The sequence below is a fragment of the Macadamia integrifolia genome, unplaced genomic scaffold (genome assembly GCF_013358625.1).
Source record: "Macadamia integrifolia cultivar HAES 741 unplaced genomic scaffold, SCU_Mint_v3 scaffold1335, whole genome shotgun sequence".
NCBI lineage: Eukaryota > Viridiplantae > Streptophyta > Magnoliopsida > Proteales > Proteaceae > Macadamia > Macadamia integrifolia.
This window is the reverse complement of record NW_024868164.1, coordinates 135479-149549: the sequence shown is the minus strand read 5'-3', so window position 1 is coordinate 149549 and position 14071 is coordinate 135479. Positions and strand designations below refer to the sequence as shown.

Genomic DNA, 14071 nt, shown 5'->3' with positions numbered 1-14071 from the left:
TGTTTCAGCCTTCCTCTATCAAGTTATGCAAATCTGCTCAGCTCTTTGTTATTTCGGAGTCTCTCCTCCCTAATTGAACTACACAATTAGGACCTTAGTTCACTTATCAGGAAGCAAAAAACCAAATGGAAGAACGACCCATGGTATTGCCATCCATCATTTGTGTGCTTTGACCATGACCACCATCTCCACCATTCAAATGCTGGACCAATTGGTTCCTACTCCAAATCTGGTCTGGAGAGGATACAAATCAATCCAACAACTTAACCCTTCAAAGTAAAACGGTCTGACCATTGGTTCGAGCATCAATTCTGTTACTTGGGGATGGTAGTCGCTTTCTCTATATTTGTCAATAACAACAAATATAGAAGGAACACACAATGTTGAACCATCCCCACTTACACTTAAATCTGAGATTGAACCTAAACCTGCCATATATTACATAGATTACCACATTATAAATACAAACATTTTGATGGACTTGGTCAATCAAAAGTCAAGACCATCAAACCTTCACTGTGAATGTATGGGAAGCTGTAATGAAATTTACAAAATATTTGTGCTATTTATACAGTAACAGGAGTCGGTACAGAAGCAGCGACCCTATTTTCAGCAGGAATTTCCACAAACTCCGATAGAATTGCTCGGAATTCATCTCCACTCATTGTTTCCTTCTCAAGGAGGACCTCCACGATCTTGTCAATAGCTTCACGGTTATTCCGTATGTGACTCAAAGCAATCTCATATGCACCGTCAGAGATTTGCTTGATGGCAGCATCAATGTCTTCAGCAAGTTTCTCTGACATTGAATTCCTTGCCATCATTCTCATTATAACATCTGCATTTTGTCCTGATGAGTCCATAAGTGACCAGGGTCCAATTTCTGACATCCCAAATGTGGTTACCATCTGCAAGAAAAGCCACCACACATGTCAAGTGAAGGAGTTCAAACCAACTAGAACTACCAAGAAGAAAATTTCTGCTGCATAGCAAATAAGACCGCAGTAAGCAGGAATTGACTCGTGTCTGTGCCTTTCAACAAGAGGACAATATCAACACACATGGTGCAAGTTGTCCACTAACCTGCTTGGCCAAACCAGTAATCTGCTGCAAGTCTCCAGCTGCACCTGTGGTCACCTCAGGCTCACCAAAGACCACTTCCTCGGTAGCTCTCCCACCAAGTCCACCAACAATTCTTGCAAATAATTGCTGCTTAGATATCAGGGTTGGGTCATCTGTGGGGATGAACCATGTTAAGCCCCGTGCTTGGCCACGTGGGACTAGTGTAACTTTTTGGACAGGATCATGTCCCGGAGTCAAAGTTCTACAGAAACAACAAAAGGAAGCATAACATCAGTTGTGTGAAGGTACACATCCTTGTCAGAACAGAGACCTAACCATAAGCACAAAGAAGTTGAAGTTTCCTAAGAAGCTGAAGGAGAAACCAAAATATAACTAATTCAACTAATGAATATCCCTCATAATAAGAGAAAGCAGTCAACAATTCAACATCCAAGAAGCTCCTTCCAGTGCAATTAAGCTTTACAAGCAGTTTTTCATCCTTATCAAGAGGTGTCAACCTTCATAGCTAATATTAAAAAAAGCAACTCGATGGCAATTATTGATACAGTTCAGTTATAAGGGCCATTATTTGCATCTATCTTTCTGCCTGCCCAAGGGAGCAGCACCACTGACATAATAATTGGTCTCAAGACTAGTAGAACATAAACAGAGGAGGCTTCCACACCCCCTTTCAAAAATCAATGCAACACTATAAATAGAATCAAACCTGTAACAATTAAAAGGGGAAAACATGGGGAATGGAGGAGACCTAAAAGCCACTATAAGCACATTTTTTTTTCCTTCACTAAGTACATATTTTTTGTGCAAGAAAGTGCACCAGATCTGTGAGAGTTATGCGATTGTCCCAGCCAAAAGTCAAACAAACTTTATTGCATGCATATCCACATTTCTATTTTAATGCCTACCAGACAAGGTGATAGCATGCAATTAACTTCAAAGCTTATGATAACTGCCCACTTATCTCCTGATTTATAACTTTATCATACCTAAAGCCTATGTATGTGTGCGCATGCCCATGCGGATATGTGAGTTCTTTTTCATGCATATTTTTTAGTGCAACTGAATCACTACATGGATGAAATTTCTTCAAACTAATGTAAAGGTAACTAGAAACCCACCCCCTTGAGGGGAGGGGGAAGTGGATGTGCTAAACCAGGAGGTAAATTGAATACAGGCAAACAGAGATCAAGTACACCTTCATTCATTAGTATGAGATTTAACAGGAAACAAAGGAATGATATAATCCATAACTTGTCCACTCCTGACTTCACTGAACAGTGAACCAACAACCAAGAAATGGCAATGACTCCATGTATGCAACACATATTATTATTTTGACTTCTTAATCACTTGACTTAGCCACCACATATGCTACATCTTAATAACACACTGTGCAAACGGAACAGGATTTTCTCAGAACCCCATAAATGCCAGAACATGTTTATTTTCCTACAACCCCTTCTGAAGCCCAGAGAGAGGTGTCAAACTATGGAAATTGTTTTACCCCTCTTTTGGGGCATCGGATCAAATAAGTGATGTAAATAAAATGATTAGATGCAATATCTTTTCTGCCACAATGATTTATATTCTAAAAACTCAAATACTACCTTCCATATATCCATAAATAAGAAATTTATACTTGTTGAGTCATAATAATGATTCAAGCATTTTATCGAGTGCATAAGAAATTTCATGATCAATTTGTCTACATTTCAATAGAACATATGATTTTTAGAAACACCATAACACTTGCTAAAGAAACCTATTAAAAAACAGAGCGGAATGGGTTGTAACATTGTCTCCATGAAGAACTTAAGTAAAATAACAGTGAATTAGATGTTTTAGACATAGTTTATTCTGCTTTGGTAATTGCTTGAATTATTAGTTGTGATACAAGAAATTTCCAAACTATCACATAAAGGACAATCACTTCACCAGATCATATTGGCTGCTAATTATTGTTTAATCTATAAAATAAAGGAACTTGCATGAACCCAAAGTCAATCCCAGTGACTCATGAGTTGGGTGGCACTATGGGCTTCTCCCAATTTAAGCAGTCAGTGAACTCTGATATGAAATAATTCCAGCAAATACTAGTAGTAATCATGATTCATGACATGAGAAAATTGATCACTTCTTACCCACAAATGGCATGGCCAACTTCATGGTATGCCACCAAGCTTTTGCTCTTCCCATCTGTCATAACCGTTCCCTCCATTCCAGCCACAATCCTATCAATCGAGTCATCGATCTCCTTAGATGATATTGCAGTCTTCCCACGACGACCAGCCAATATAGCCGCCTCATTTAAGAGGTTTGCAAGATCTGCTCCACTAAAACCAGGTGTTCTCATTGCTATCACATCAAGAGAAACGTCCCCATCAAACTTCTTATTGCTGGCATGCACCTTTAAGATTTCTGTCCGTCCACGGACATCTGGAACATCAACAGACACCTGATACAGAGAAGACATAAACAGAAATTGAGTGCTTCCCTACTGTTAAAAAATTAGTTCCGACAGAGAATTAAAAGAACAGGGCAAAAAGATATGCATGGAAACCTACCTGTCTGTCGAAGCGTCCAGGCCTCAGTAAGGCAGAGTCGAGAATGTCAGCACGGTTAGTTGCCGCAATCACAATGACACCAGTGTTGCCCTCAAAACCATCCATTTCAGTCAAAAGCTGATTAAGGGTCTGCTCCCTTTCATCGTTACCTCCTCCAATTCCAGTTCCTCTTTGCCGACCAACTGCATCAATTTCATCCACAAAAACAATGCAAGGAGCGTTCTCCTTGGCCTTTTTGAAGAGATCACGAACTCGGGAAGCACCAACACCAACAAACATCTCAACAAATTCAGAACCTGAAATGGAGAAAAACGGGACACCTGCTTCACCAGCAATAGCTTTGGCAAGCAAAGTCTTTCCAGTTCCTGGTGGACCAATTAAAAGAACACCTTTCGGAATGCATGCACCAACTGCAGTGAACCTCTCTGGTTTCTTCAGGAACTCCACAACTTCCATAAAATCCTGCTTTGCTTCATCTACTCCCGCAACATCGTCGAATGTCACACCAGTGTTTGGTTCCATTTGGAACTTGGCTTTGGATTGGCCAACGGCAAAAGGGAATCCAGGACCTCCAGGCCCACCCATTCCTCCAGATGAACGCCTTGACAGAAGGAACAAACCCCCGATAAGGAGAAGCGGGAATGCCAAATTCCCAATCAAGTTAAACAAAAGAGACCCAGAATCTTCCTGAGCACTGTGGGCTGCAAAATCAATATTCTTCTCTCTGAATTTCTGAAGGAGCTCCTGGCTGAGTCCAGGGAGTTGAACCCGCACTCGCTGCACACGGTTTCCCAATTCAGGCGAAATGGCCTCGACGATGGCAATGGTACCATTCTCAAAAAGATCTACTTTCTTCACCCTATCCTTATCCAAATACTCCAAAAACCTCGAATAAGACATCCGTGACGACGACACACCTTCATCATCAGCATAAGCATTGCCAGAACCCAACAAAGCAGGTAAACCCAGTCCGGCATTTCCAAGCAAAAGTTTTAAAAACCCTCTTCGCCCCTCAACCTGTCTCTGATCTAAAGACGCTTTTACCAAGATCGATCTGGGTACCTTGGCCAACGAGGGCATCCCCGGTGAAGGAAGCAAACACCTCCCATAGAATTCTTTGGTCAGACTAAATTTAGTGCTGCAATTAGATAAGCCATTGGCAACAATACATGCCGGTGACGCAGCCATCTAAGCTGCAGTGCCCAGAAACCACAGGCAAACACTAATTAAAGAAAACAAAGGCTGGTGTTAGCTCCGTTAAGAGTACAAAAATCCAACAATTCAAGAGAATTTGAGTAGCAAAGGTGGAGGAAACTGAAACCAAACAGATATTAATTAACGAATAGACATGCACTTTGATGGGTAATCAAATTGGGTCAAAAACTCAAAATAACCAAGATAGTCTAGGGATTATTCAATTCTGGGTGATTTATTCAAATTATACAGAGTGATTGAAGTGGATTCAAAAATTATAATTCACCCAAAAAAAAAAAAAGCTCTTAGCAGGGACACCCATGTAGCTAATATTTCAGGCCGGCCTCTGGCCTCACTAGCACATAAATAAAGAGGAGCAAGTGAATCTTAAGAAGGTTTATTACAATGGCAAGAGATAAGAAAAGAAGTACCTTGTGAAAGCGAAACAGAATTGATTCCCTCCGCGAGAGCAAAATGAAAATTGTTGGCTTTTGGGCTTCCCAAGTGAGGAGGGGAGGAGCAGGAGGGGGTATTTAAGGAGTGGATGTGGTTTGGAATTTGCATACGTGTTCAACGCTCACACTAGTGATATTTTTCTCTCTTTGTACTTCCGCCCAATATTCTGGTCGGCTCGGTTGAGTTGAATAGAGAGACACACAGCGTAAATATCTGCCTTTTTTCTAGTTTCGTGCAGGTAACCACGTATGGCTACCTCTTGTCCACTGGATTCTTTGAGATGAGAAATGGAGGTGTGGCTCAGAGAATTCCACCGTCACGTCTGTTTAGTTTGAAAGATAGCAACAGCTAGAGATCTTTCTTTCACTTAGGCGAACGGTTCTTAATAAATAGCTAATGAAATACCATTTGACTGTTCAATTCAAAATTTTAAGCTATTAGGTGGTCCAATGATACTGGAACATACGTTCAAGGTCTTAGCTCGCTTTAGAATAATTTGTATTTATATTCACATCAAGTATGCGTATTGAGCTTTTACTTGTTTACACTTATGAGGGATGATTTAATCAAGAATATTCAAGGAGAGATCATGTGATGTATACTTTTTGCAGATGATATTATTCTGATCGATAAAACAGTGACAAAGATTAATGATAATTTAGAGCTATGGATATATACTTTGAAATCGAGGGGTTTTAAGATCAGTAGAACGAAGACAGAATATATGATGTGTAGTTTTAGTCGATTGAGGATTAATAGCGAATGGGTAAAAATTGAGGGGAGAGAGATCCCGCAAAGTGACTATATCAGATATCTGAACTCTACCTTTAACAAGAAATGTGAGATTGATGATAATGTTTCCCACATAATTAAAGTAGGATGGATAAAGTGGAGATAAGTGTCTAAAGTGTTATGTCATCGGCGTATTCCTGTAAAGATTAAGAAGAAATTCTATAGGTCAGTCATAAGACCAGCTATGATGTATGGTGCAGAATGTTGGGCAATCAAGAAGCGTAACATAGATAAGTTGAGCGTGACAGAGATAAAGATGTTGAGATGGATGTGCGGCAAAACCATGAGAGATAGAGTAAGGAATGAAAAAATTAGAGCTGATCTGGGGTGCCCCAATTTAGGATAAGCTAGAAAATGTCTGTTATGACAATTTGGACATGTCCAAAGGAGGCCTTTTGTTGTCCCAGTACGGAGGAATGGCAAGATTTAGATGGATGAAGTTAAAAGGACTAGGGGTAGGCCAAAAATGACCATTGATGAATTAGTAAAAAGAAATATGCAAAAGTTAGGTCTTCACCCTGGTATGACATCTAACAGAGTTGCTTGGAGGGTAAAGATCCGGGTTGCTGATTGTTCGTGAGTGGGATGTCCCAAAGGTTTTTTTTTTTTTTTTTTTCAATATATATATATATACACACACACGGATCCATGTAGCCGACCACATTTAGTTGAGATAAGGTTGAGTTGTATTATTGTTGTTGTTGTAACTATTTAAAAAAAATTATTTGTGATAACCCTAATAAATTATGGACCACAAATAGTATTCGTTTGGTTATTATTTCTATAATATATTGTATAATAAGAAATATGTTCGGTATACTTATTTATATATATTATAGAGAAAAAGACCCTTCCTTACATGTTTGCATGTATTTACACCCAGACACAGGCGACGCAAAAAGATGGCGCTACCCCCTGCGTAAATGCCTTTGCATGGCCTCCCATCAGCCTACGAGCTGACGTAGTGGCAGCTCAAGCGAATAGGGTTCTCTTGCCCATATATTATATAACATTAGGTTTTTTTTTTTTTTTAATCTATAGTGAACAAAAGATTCATGCCCATCCTCATTCCCTAAACCCCACTCCCAATTCTCTTAGAACTTTTACAAACACATCATGAAATACAATAAGAAATATCTATCACTATAGTAAGAACCTTGTGGCAAATCATATAGATGGGTGATCATACGCATCATAATTACAAAAGGAAAACCATCACATTGTTGGTAAATTGTATCATTGTAATTGATTAAATGATAGGTTGGCTCCTTGAACAAAACGAGTCTCATATGTATGAAAACCTTAAATGGATTTGACATGCTTATCGCAAGCATATATGGTAACCAAATTCAAGAATGAGTGCTAATGTGTCTTAGTATTGTACAACTCCAAACATTTGGTGTGGATAATGTCACACTAGAGTTATATGAAAAATAAAAAACACAAGTTCATAAAAAATAAGCTTTAACAAAAACATACTAGACATTTTTTTTCATCATCAATCTTGTAACCTACTATAAACTGATCTGCAATTTGTCTTTGATATGATTCTCATTGTTGCTGCTACATATGACCTACACATTTGCAAAAATAACGACATCGTCATCGTCACTATCGCTATCTTCATCAAACTCTCCCTTCTTTGATTTTCTAGAATGCCAATATAATGTTGTTTTCTTTTTAATAATGTTGTTTATGGCCACAAAAGCAAGCACAATCAAAACTTGTGTCTTAAAATCATATGAAGGCATCATCTTTAAAATGGGAAAAAGCTTTTTCAAGACGCCAAATGACCACTCAATAGTGGTTCTTAAAGACAAGTGTGTCTAATTGAATAGTTCCTCTGCACCTCGTGGTTGTCTACGCTTAAAATCATATTGATGATATCGAACATGTGATACCCTACTTTTTAAACCTGGTCTAATTACACGTTTGATCCAGTTTAACAATGCAGGACCCAAACCAGAGAGGGTTATGGTGGGTTCCTTATAGACCATGATGGCAAGGTGACTTTGAACACAGGTTGGCTAGACAAGTCCAAGTCAGTGCTACAGGAGATGGATGTACCTAAGCCGTGCATATGCACGTATCATAAGGCCATGTACGGGTAATGCTAGTATGTAGCCGTATCCTAAAGTGTATACGTATAATATACCTTGTGCCGAGAGTGAGATACATGCCGAGAGTCGAATTCTGTCAAAATCCCACTTGTTGGCTAATTTTCAGCCCTCAGGTGGATGGTCACAGGTGGACGCATCCGCCCACCTGAGTGACCCACCCATGTGGTTAATAGATATTTTAAAAAGGTATAAATAACATTTATTGTGTTTTTCATTTTCTCATTATTACACTAAAGAGTTGGTGAGAAGAGTAAAGAGGAGAGAGAAAATAAGGGAGAAAAGAGAACAGAGAAGAAGAAAGGGGAAGGAAGAGGAGGAAGGAATGGATTTAAGCGGTTCCAAGGTTTGATCTTCCCATTCCGATGCCGGAAGAGTGATCCCAACACGAGATCTACGATTGGAGGTGAGCAAAGACTATACTTCTTAAACTTTCACCAAACCCCAAGTAAAACCTTTGATTTGGGGAGAGTTCCTTGAGATCTTGTAAATCCCACTTGAGATGATGAATCTAAGGTTTAATAGATGGTATATGTGTTGATTTTGAAGGATTTGAAGAAGTGTTTACAAGATTGTGAAGCATTGGTGATTTCTTGAGCTAAAAAGTGATTTTGGGGTTTTGAAAGGGTTCTTGAGCAAAGAAGGTAAGATGGCTTTTCAATCCTTAAATCTAACTTAGATCTAGGTTAGAATCATCTTATAAGACCTTGAATGTGTGACAAATGTAATTGAAAAAGCCCTATTTGATTTTTCAAAGGTTGGGGAAAGTTTTAAGGAAAAAGGCATTTTTTCGCCCTCTCAGGTGGGCCAGGACCGGTGGGCCGAACAGCCCACCTGAGAAGACCGGCCGGCCAGGACCGGTGGGCCGAACAACCCACCTGAGAAGACCGATGGGCCATGACAGGTGGGCTATTCGACCCACCCGAGAGGCCCCCAACGTGATTTTTGTGTTCGAATGGACCCAAAACGGACGTGCAACCTTCTTTTATGATTCTAAACATGATTTAATCATCAAATATTGTTAGTTTTGACCCCAAGGTGGTGAAATGCTAACCCGCTTCACTTTTGATAGGTTCACAAAAATTTACGTTTCTCGCATTGGATCTCACCAGTACCGGGCGTGAGTCTTTGTACACAACAAGTAAGTGGGGAGAGGACGTTTGACTTTATTTTAAGGCTTGTTTGGCATCATTCAATTGTATCTAAACTAGCCATGTCATCATGCAAATTATGTGTAGCTTAGTCATCCTTATATGATTATGACATGTGTGTTATGTTTTACATTCTCAAGACAAAATGATTGATGTGCTTATGTGATAAATGATGGGATCACTATGCATGATGCATTATTAGACTAGATATCGTAGTCGGATTGGACATGAGTGCATTGATGGCCAGTGGAAAGGGACGTGATGGCACTATGCAATCATACTATGTCATATAGGAGCATGCGATTTAGGATTATCATCTTCCCGTGTTACAACCCTTCCCAATAGGGGTTGAGGTGTTGGGTTATCACTTGGGGGGAAGCAGTGGTCGTGGTTGTTGGGTCACTGTGGCGGTTAGACATACGCCTGACTGGTCATTAGGATAGTCGGCAACCTCAATGGTTTATTCAAGAGGACCAATCGTACTATTTTTAAATTGCTGGGGTCAACACCTTTACTTTCTGTCATTTACTTTTATGTTGAGAGCTGGTAGTCGGCATGCTTTACTTTTTCGAGTACTCACGGTGGGCCTTCTCCGATAATCCTATGGGCGTATTATGGGATGGAGTTCGTGGCTCGTACCCGGGGCATATGCGCACTGTGGTTGTAGTAGCACCAAACCAAAGACTTAGTAATGTTGTTTAGGTGGATGAGATTTATAATGAATTGCATAGCATATAGTGCATATGGATGTGATTGTTATGTGGTCCTTCTTTTCACTTACTGAGCTAATGAGCTCATCCCACGTGCGCACCTCTTTTAGATGATTTTGTAGGTCACCAGCCTTAAGATCAAGGGTCGGGCTCCACAGTTGGGTTTCCTGATGAGGATTGGTGGGTCCCCGAGGAGTATGAGCATGGTACGGATTGCACGTGCGAGGGCTATGCTGCGGGACCATAGTATTGACGTCGTATAGAGTTTTACTTTTTGATTCTTTTGATGACCCCTTTTTGTATACTTGATACGTGAATTGCTATTCTTTTTATGTAAATATCATGCCTGCGGGCCCACATGTATTTATCTATATACTACAATTTGGATATCAGGTATATTGGGGGTATTTACAGGTAAATTAAGTCTTCCGCTGAACTTTTGAACGTTTATTTTAGATATGTGTATGCTATGGTTGAGTACTGTATCAGATGATCCTGGCAGGTTTGGGTTAACCGGAGTTAACTCGGTCACCGGTCTGGTTTTATGTGAACGGGGTGTGACAACGGTGGTATCAGAGCGTGATGCTCTATCTACTCACTGCATACAATTTAGACCCCATAGAATCTATAATAGGAAATGGGATTGGGTAAATGTAAAAAAAAAAAAAACTTTAAGGAGTTAAAAAAATGGTTGCATTTAATTATTGCATTTCATGGTATGCATGAGAAAAAGTTTACTTGGAATAAATAAAAGATTAGTTATTTGATTTTATAACCCATCGAGTACAAATTTAACAAAATTTTGGCAGCATAATGACGCTAAAATAAGATTTTTTAAATTTTTTCGTACATAAGCACCTAATAGACAACATGTATATACAAATAAGCATAATCGATAAAGGCTAACTAACGTTGTTACAACTAAATTACAATAAGTTATCAAGCACACAAAACTAACCACAAGTCACCAATAACATCATAACACCATGCTAGCAAGTCTAATTACAGAGAAAGGTACAAAAAAATAAAATAAAATATAGTCCACCATAAACACACAAACAACATAGAGACAAGTAAAAAGCTGATTAAGACAGGCAAGCTAAGTCCTCAGAGACCCTCGTCAGCGTCTAGCTCTACTACTTCATCCTTCCTAGGCCTTGATCTAACATTGAGCCGACGGTTGTAGTAATCAAACCTTGAGTTCACTAGTTGTACATCTCTCCGGAGTCGGGAAAAATCCACTGAAATAGCATTGGCCGTTGTGTCCAAATCCTCGCTCAATCTTAGGAAGGAATTCTCTAGTGTAGCCTGCCTTTCTAAGATATTTTCCTCTCTAGTAGCACTCTCATCTAGTCTTCCCAGAAGCTGATCTTGCCCATCTTTCAAGGCCCTCATACTAGTCATCATACTCTCGAATTCAAATGCACCACTCTCAGATGGTGGGGCACTATGCTGTGGGCCTGCAGCCCTCGCAAAGTTAGGATCAGCATCTCTCGAATCAAGAGGCTCCTCCTCGAGGATATCCTCGTCCAGAAAGTCCTCCTCCTCGAATTGAGGAATATAATCCTCATCCTCCTCACTAATTTCCTCCTCCATGGGGACATCCTCCTTGTGGGCATTCTCCCTGTCCCTGCCTCCTTGAGCTCCTGCCCTCTGAGGTACATCCATAAGAGCTTGGAGACCCATCCTTTGTAGGTTTCCCCTGTTAAATTTATCTGCTGGAGTTTTTCCCTCCTCACCACTCAAATCCACCCCAAAGAACTCAAAGATCCTGGTGAGGGTCCTACCATATGGGAAACCTCCGTCCTCAGGGTGTGTGGTATGATGCTCCATAGTCTTAAGTATAACGTAGGGCAAGCATAAGTGCTCGGCACCTCCCTCCAAGGCCTTATAGATACAGAAGGCTATGTAAGCTGTCATGAAGCCTACTTGGTTCTGGTGACCTCCTCTAGGGAGTAAATTAAACTGAACCAAGCAAGCAAATACACGAACCTCTGGGTAAAATATCATCTCGGAATCCAGACGCACCTTGCTACCACAAATGGTCTCGTAAATATGGTCCTACGTCTCTGAACTTAAGGATGGGCCCATGGGCTTACTCCTTAGGGGACTATAGAATTGATGCCTGACTGATGAAATATCTAAAATACTAGCAAGGGTGTCCACAGTCAGGTAAATGTTCACCCCCTTCACCATGCTGGTGATTGAGTACTCCCCATACTGGTAAGAGACCTCCAAATTGCAGTAGAATCTTCGAACCAGTTGTTCATAGCATGGACGATCGATGTTAAGGATGGACTACCAACCCAGTGCAGTAAATCTCTCTTGGAGTTGAATCTTGTTGAAATCACTAATTACCACAGTCTTCTCCATCATCATAGACCTCTTTAGAAAGGTCTGCCAATTAGTTTCCGCCCTCAAACTCTGGAAGAGTCCCTCATCATAGTCTAAAGGATCGATGGGGGCATGTCTTTGTTGCCTTGTGCGAAGGGCTGGGGAACTAGTCCCTACACTTTTTCATTTAGAAGTAGTGGCCCTACGTCTATTGGAAGAAGATGCGGATTCCTTGCCCTTGCGAGAAGACATCCTAGTAAGAAAGAGAAGGAATAATGATAAGTAAGGATGTTGCATAACAAATGAAGCAAATAGGTGGGGGAGCGAGCATATGTAAATGCACCTAAATACATAATGTGGATTATTATAAAAAGAGGAGTGGTTAAACCATGGAGAAATGAAGAGGAGGAAGCCCCCAAAACATGACATCCACTAGCATGTTGCAAAATAGAAAAGCAACAAGGGCGTATAAAGCATGGCAAGTGAGAAGTGATGGAAAGCCTCATGAGAATTTCCTCAAATGGGGTAATTGGTGTCATATGATGGAAAACCCCAAATTTCAATGTGCAAGTTCAATCTAAGAAAATGAAAAGTCCCGTAATAGTGTAGAACTTGAAGTTACATGTCTATGAATGAACTGCCTATCATTATACAATCAAGATTATGCAAATAAATTTTCTATTATGAGATTGAGGTGCAAGGAATGAAAGAGATTTAAGTTGTCCACAAGTATGGAATGATGTGAAGAGAATCATAAGAACCCAGAAATTTTTAAGAAACCCAACACAAAAGAGATGGATTTTCATGAGAAAGAGATGGGATTGCAAGCATATACAAGTTTCCATGATCTCTCCAACATTGTAAGTGCAAATCAAGGATAAGAAATTTCATTTGAGTTAGTTGGGGAAAAAGGGGTAGTGATAAAAAAAAAACCCCAAATTGGAGAAATTAGGGCATGGTTTGGGATTTTCTCTCATAGATTGGGTAGCAAAGCCCAAAACTATGAATGAGTCACAAAGGAAGCATCATATTCTCATGGAATGATTGTTCTATGGAAAGAAACATGAAAAAGATCAAGATTTGGGGAGTATAAATGGATTCAACCTCCAAAATACATATTCCAAGAAGAGAAATGGAGAAGAGACTTACTTGAGAGTGAAAGGAGCTTGGATCTTCCAAAAATCTAGAAATCGTCGAGTGAAATCATGAATGGACGTGCCAAGAACCTCCCAAAAATTGCCCCAAGTAAGCCAAGAGAAGGAATGGGAGAAAGAGGAGGAAACAGGGGCTTAAAAGCCCCTGTGCGTTTTCTGCCTCGGGTTGGACCGGTGGGCCCGACCCGAGCTGCCCGTCGGTGGTAGCCCGCCAGTTGGGAGAAAAACACAAAAAAAGTGGGAGATTTCTATATATATATATATATATATAAAATTGATATGTAATAAGGGAAAAAAAAAGAGGAGTCGAGTGGGACCATCGTCCTACTTGTCGAAGCACTAGCACCATATTTTCGGGATTAAGCTGTGGCTAGTTGCAAGACATCATACACTACAATACCCCGTGTGTTGGCATATGATTGTGTGCCGATGTAAATTCTAAGGTACTTAACCAATGTTTGTGTATGGTATGTTCCAGGTGCAAGGACACTATGGTACGTACGAGATCCGGTAGCA

The 14071-nt window shown here is 40.2% G+C and overlaps 1 protein-coding gene across 1 annotated transcript; it reads right to left on the bottom strand.

The window, feature by feature from the left end:
- Nucleotides 1-416: 416 nt before the first annotated feature.
- On the bottom strand, nt 417-5426 carry LOC122063473 (ATP-dependent zinc metalloprotease FTSH 2, chloroplastic-like). Its single transcript, XM_042627177.1, has 5 exons — nt 5273-5426; nt 3648-4869; nt 3225-3538; nt 1084-1324; nt 417-908 (listed from the first exon to the last, which is right to left on the bottom strand). Exons 2-5 carry the CDS (start codon nt 4833-4835, stop codon nt 567-569), a joined length of 2085 nt encoding a protein of 694 aa, XP_042483111.1. The 5' UTR covers nt 4836-4869; nt 5273-5426; the 3' UTR covers nt 417-566.
- Between the last annotated feature and the right edge of the window lie 8645 nt (nt 5427-14071).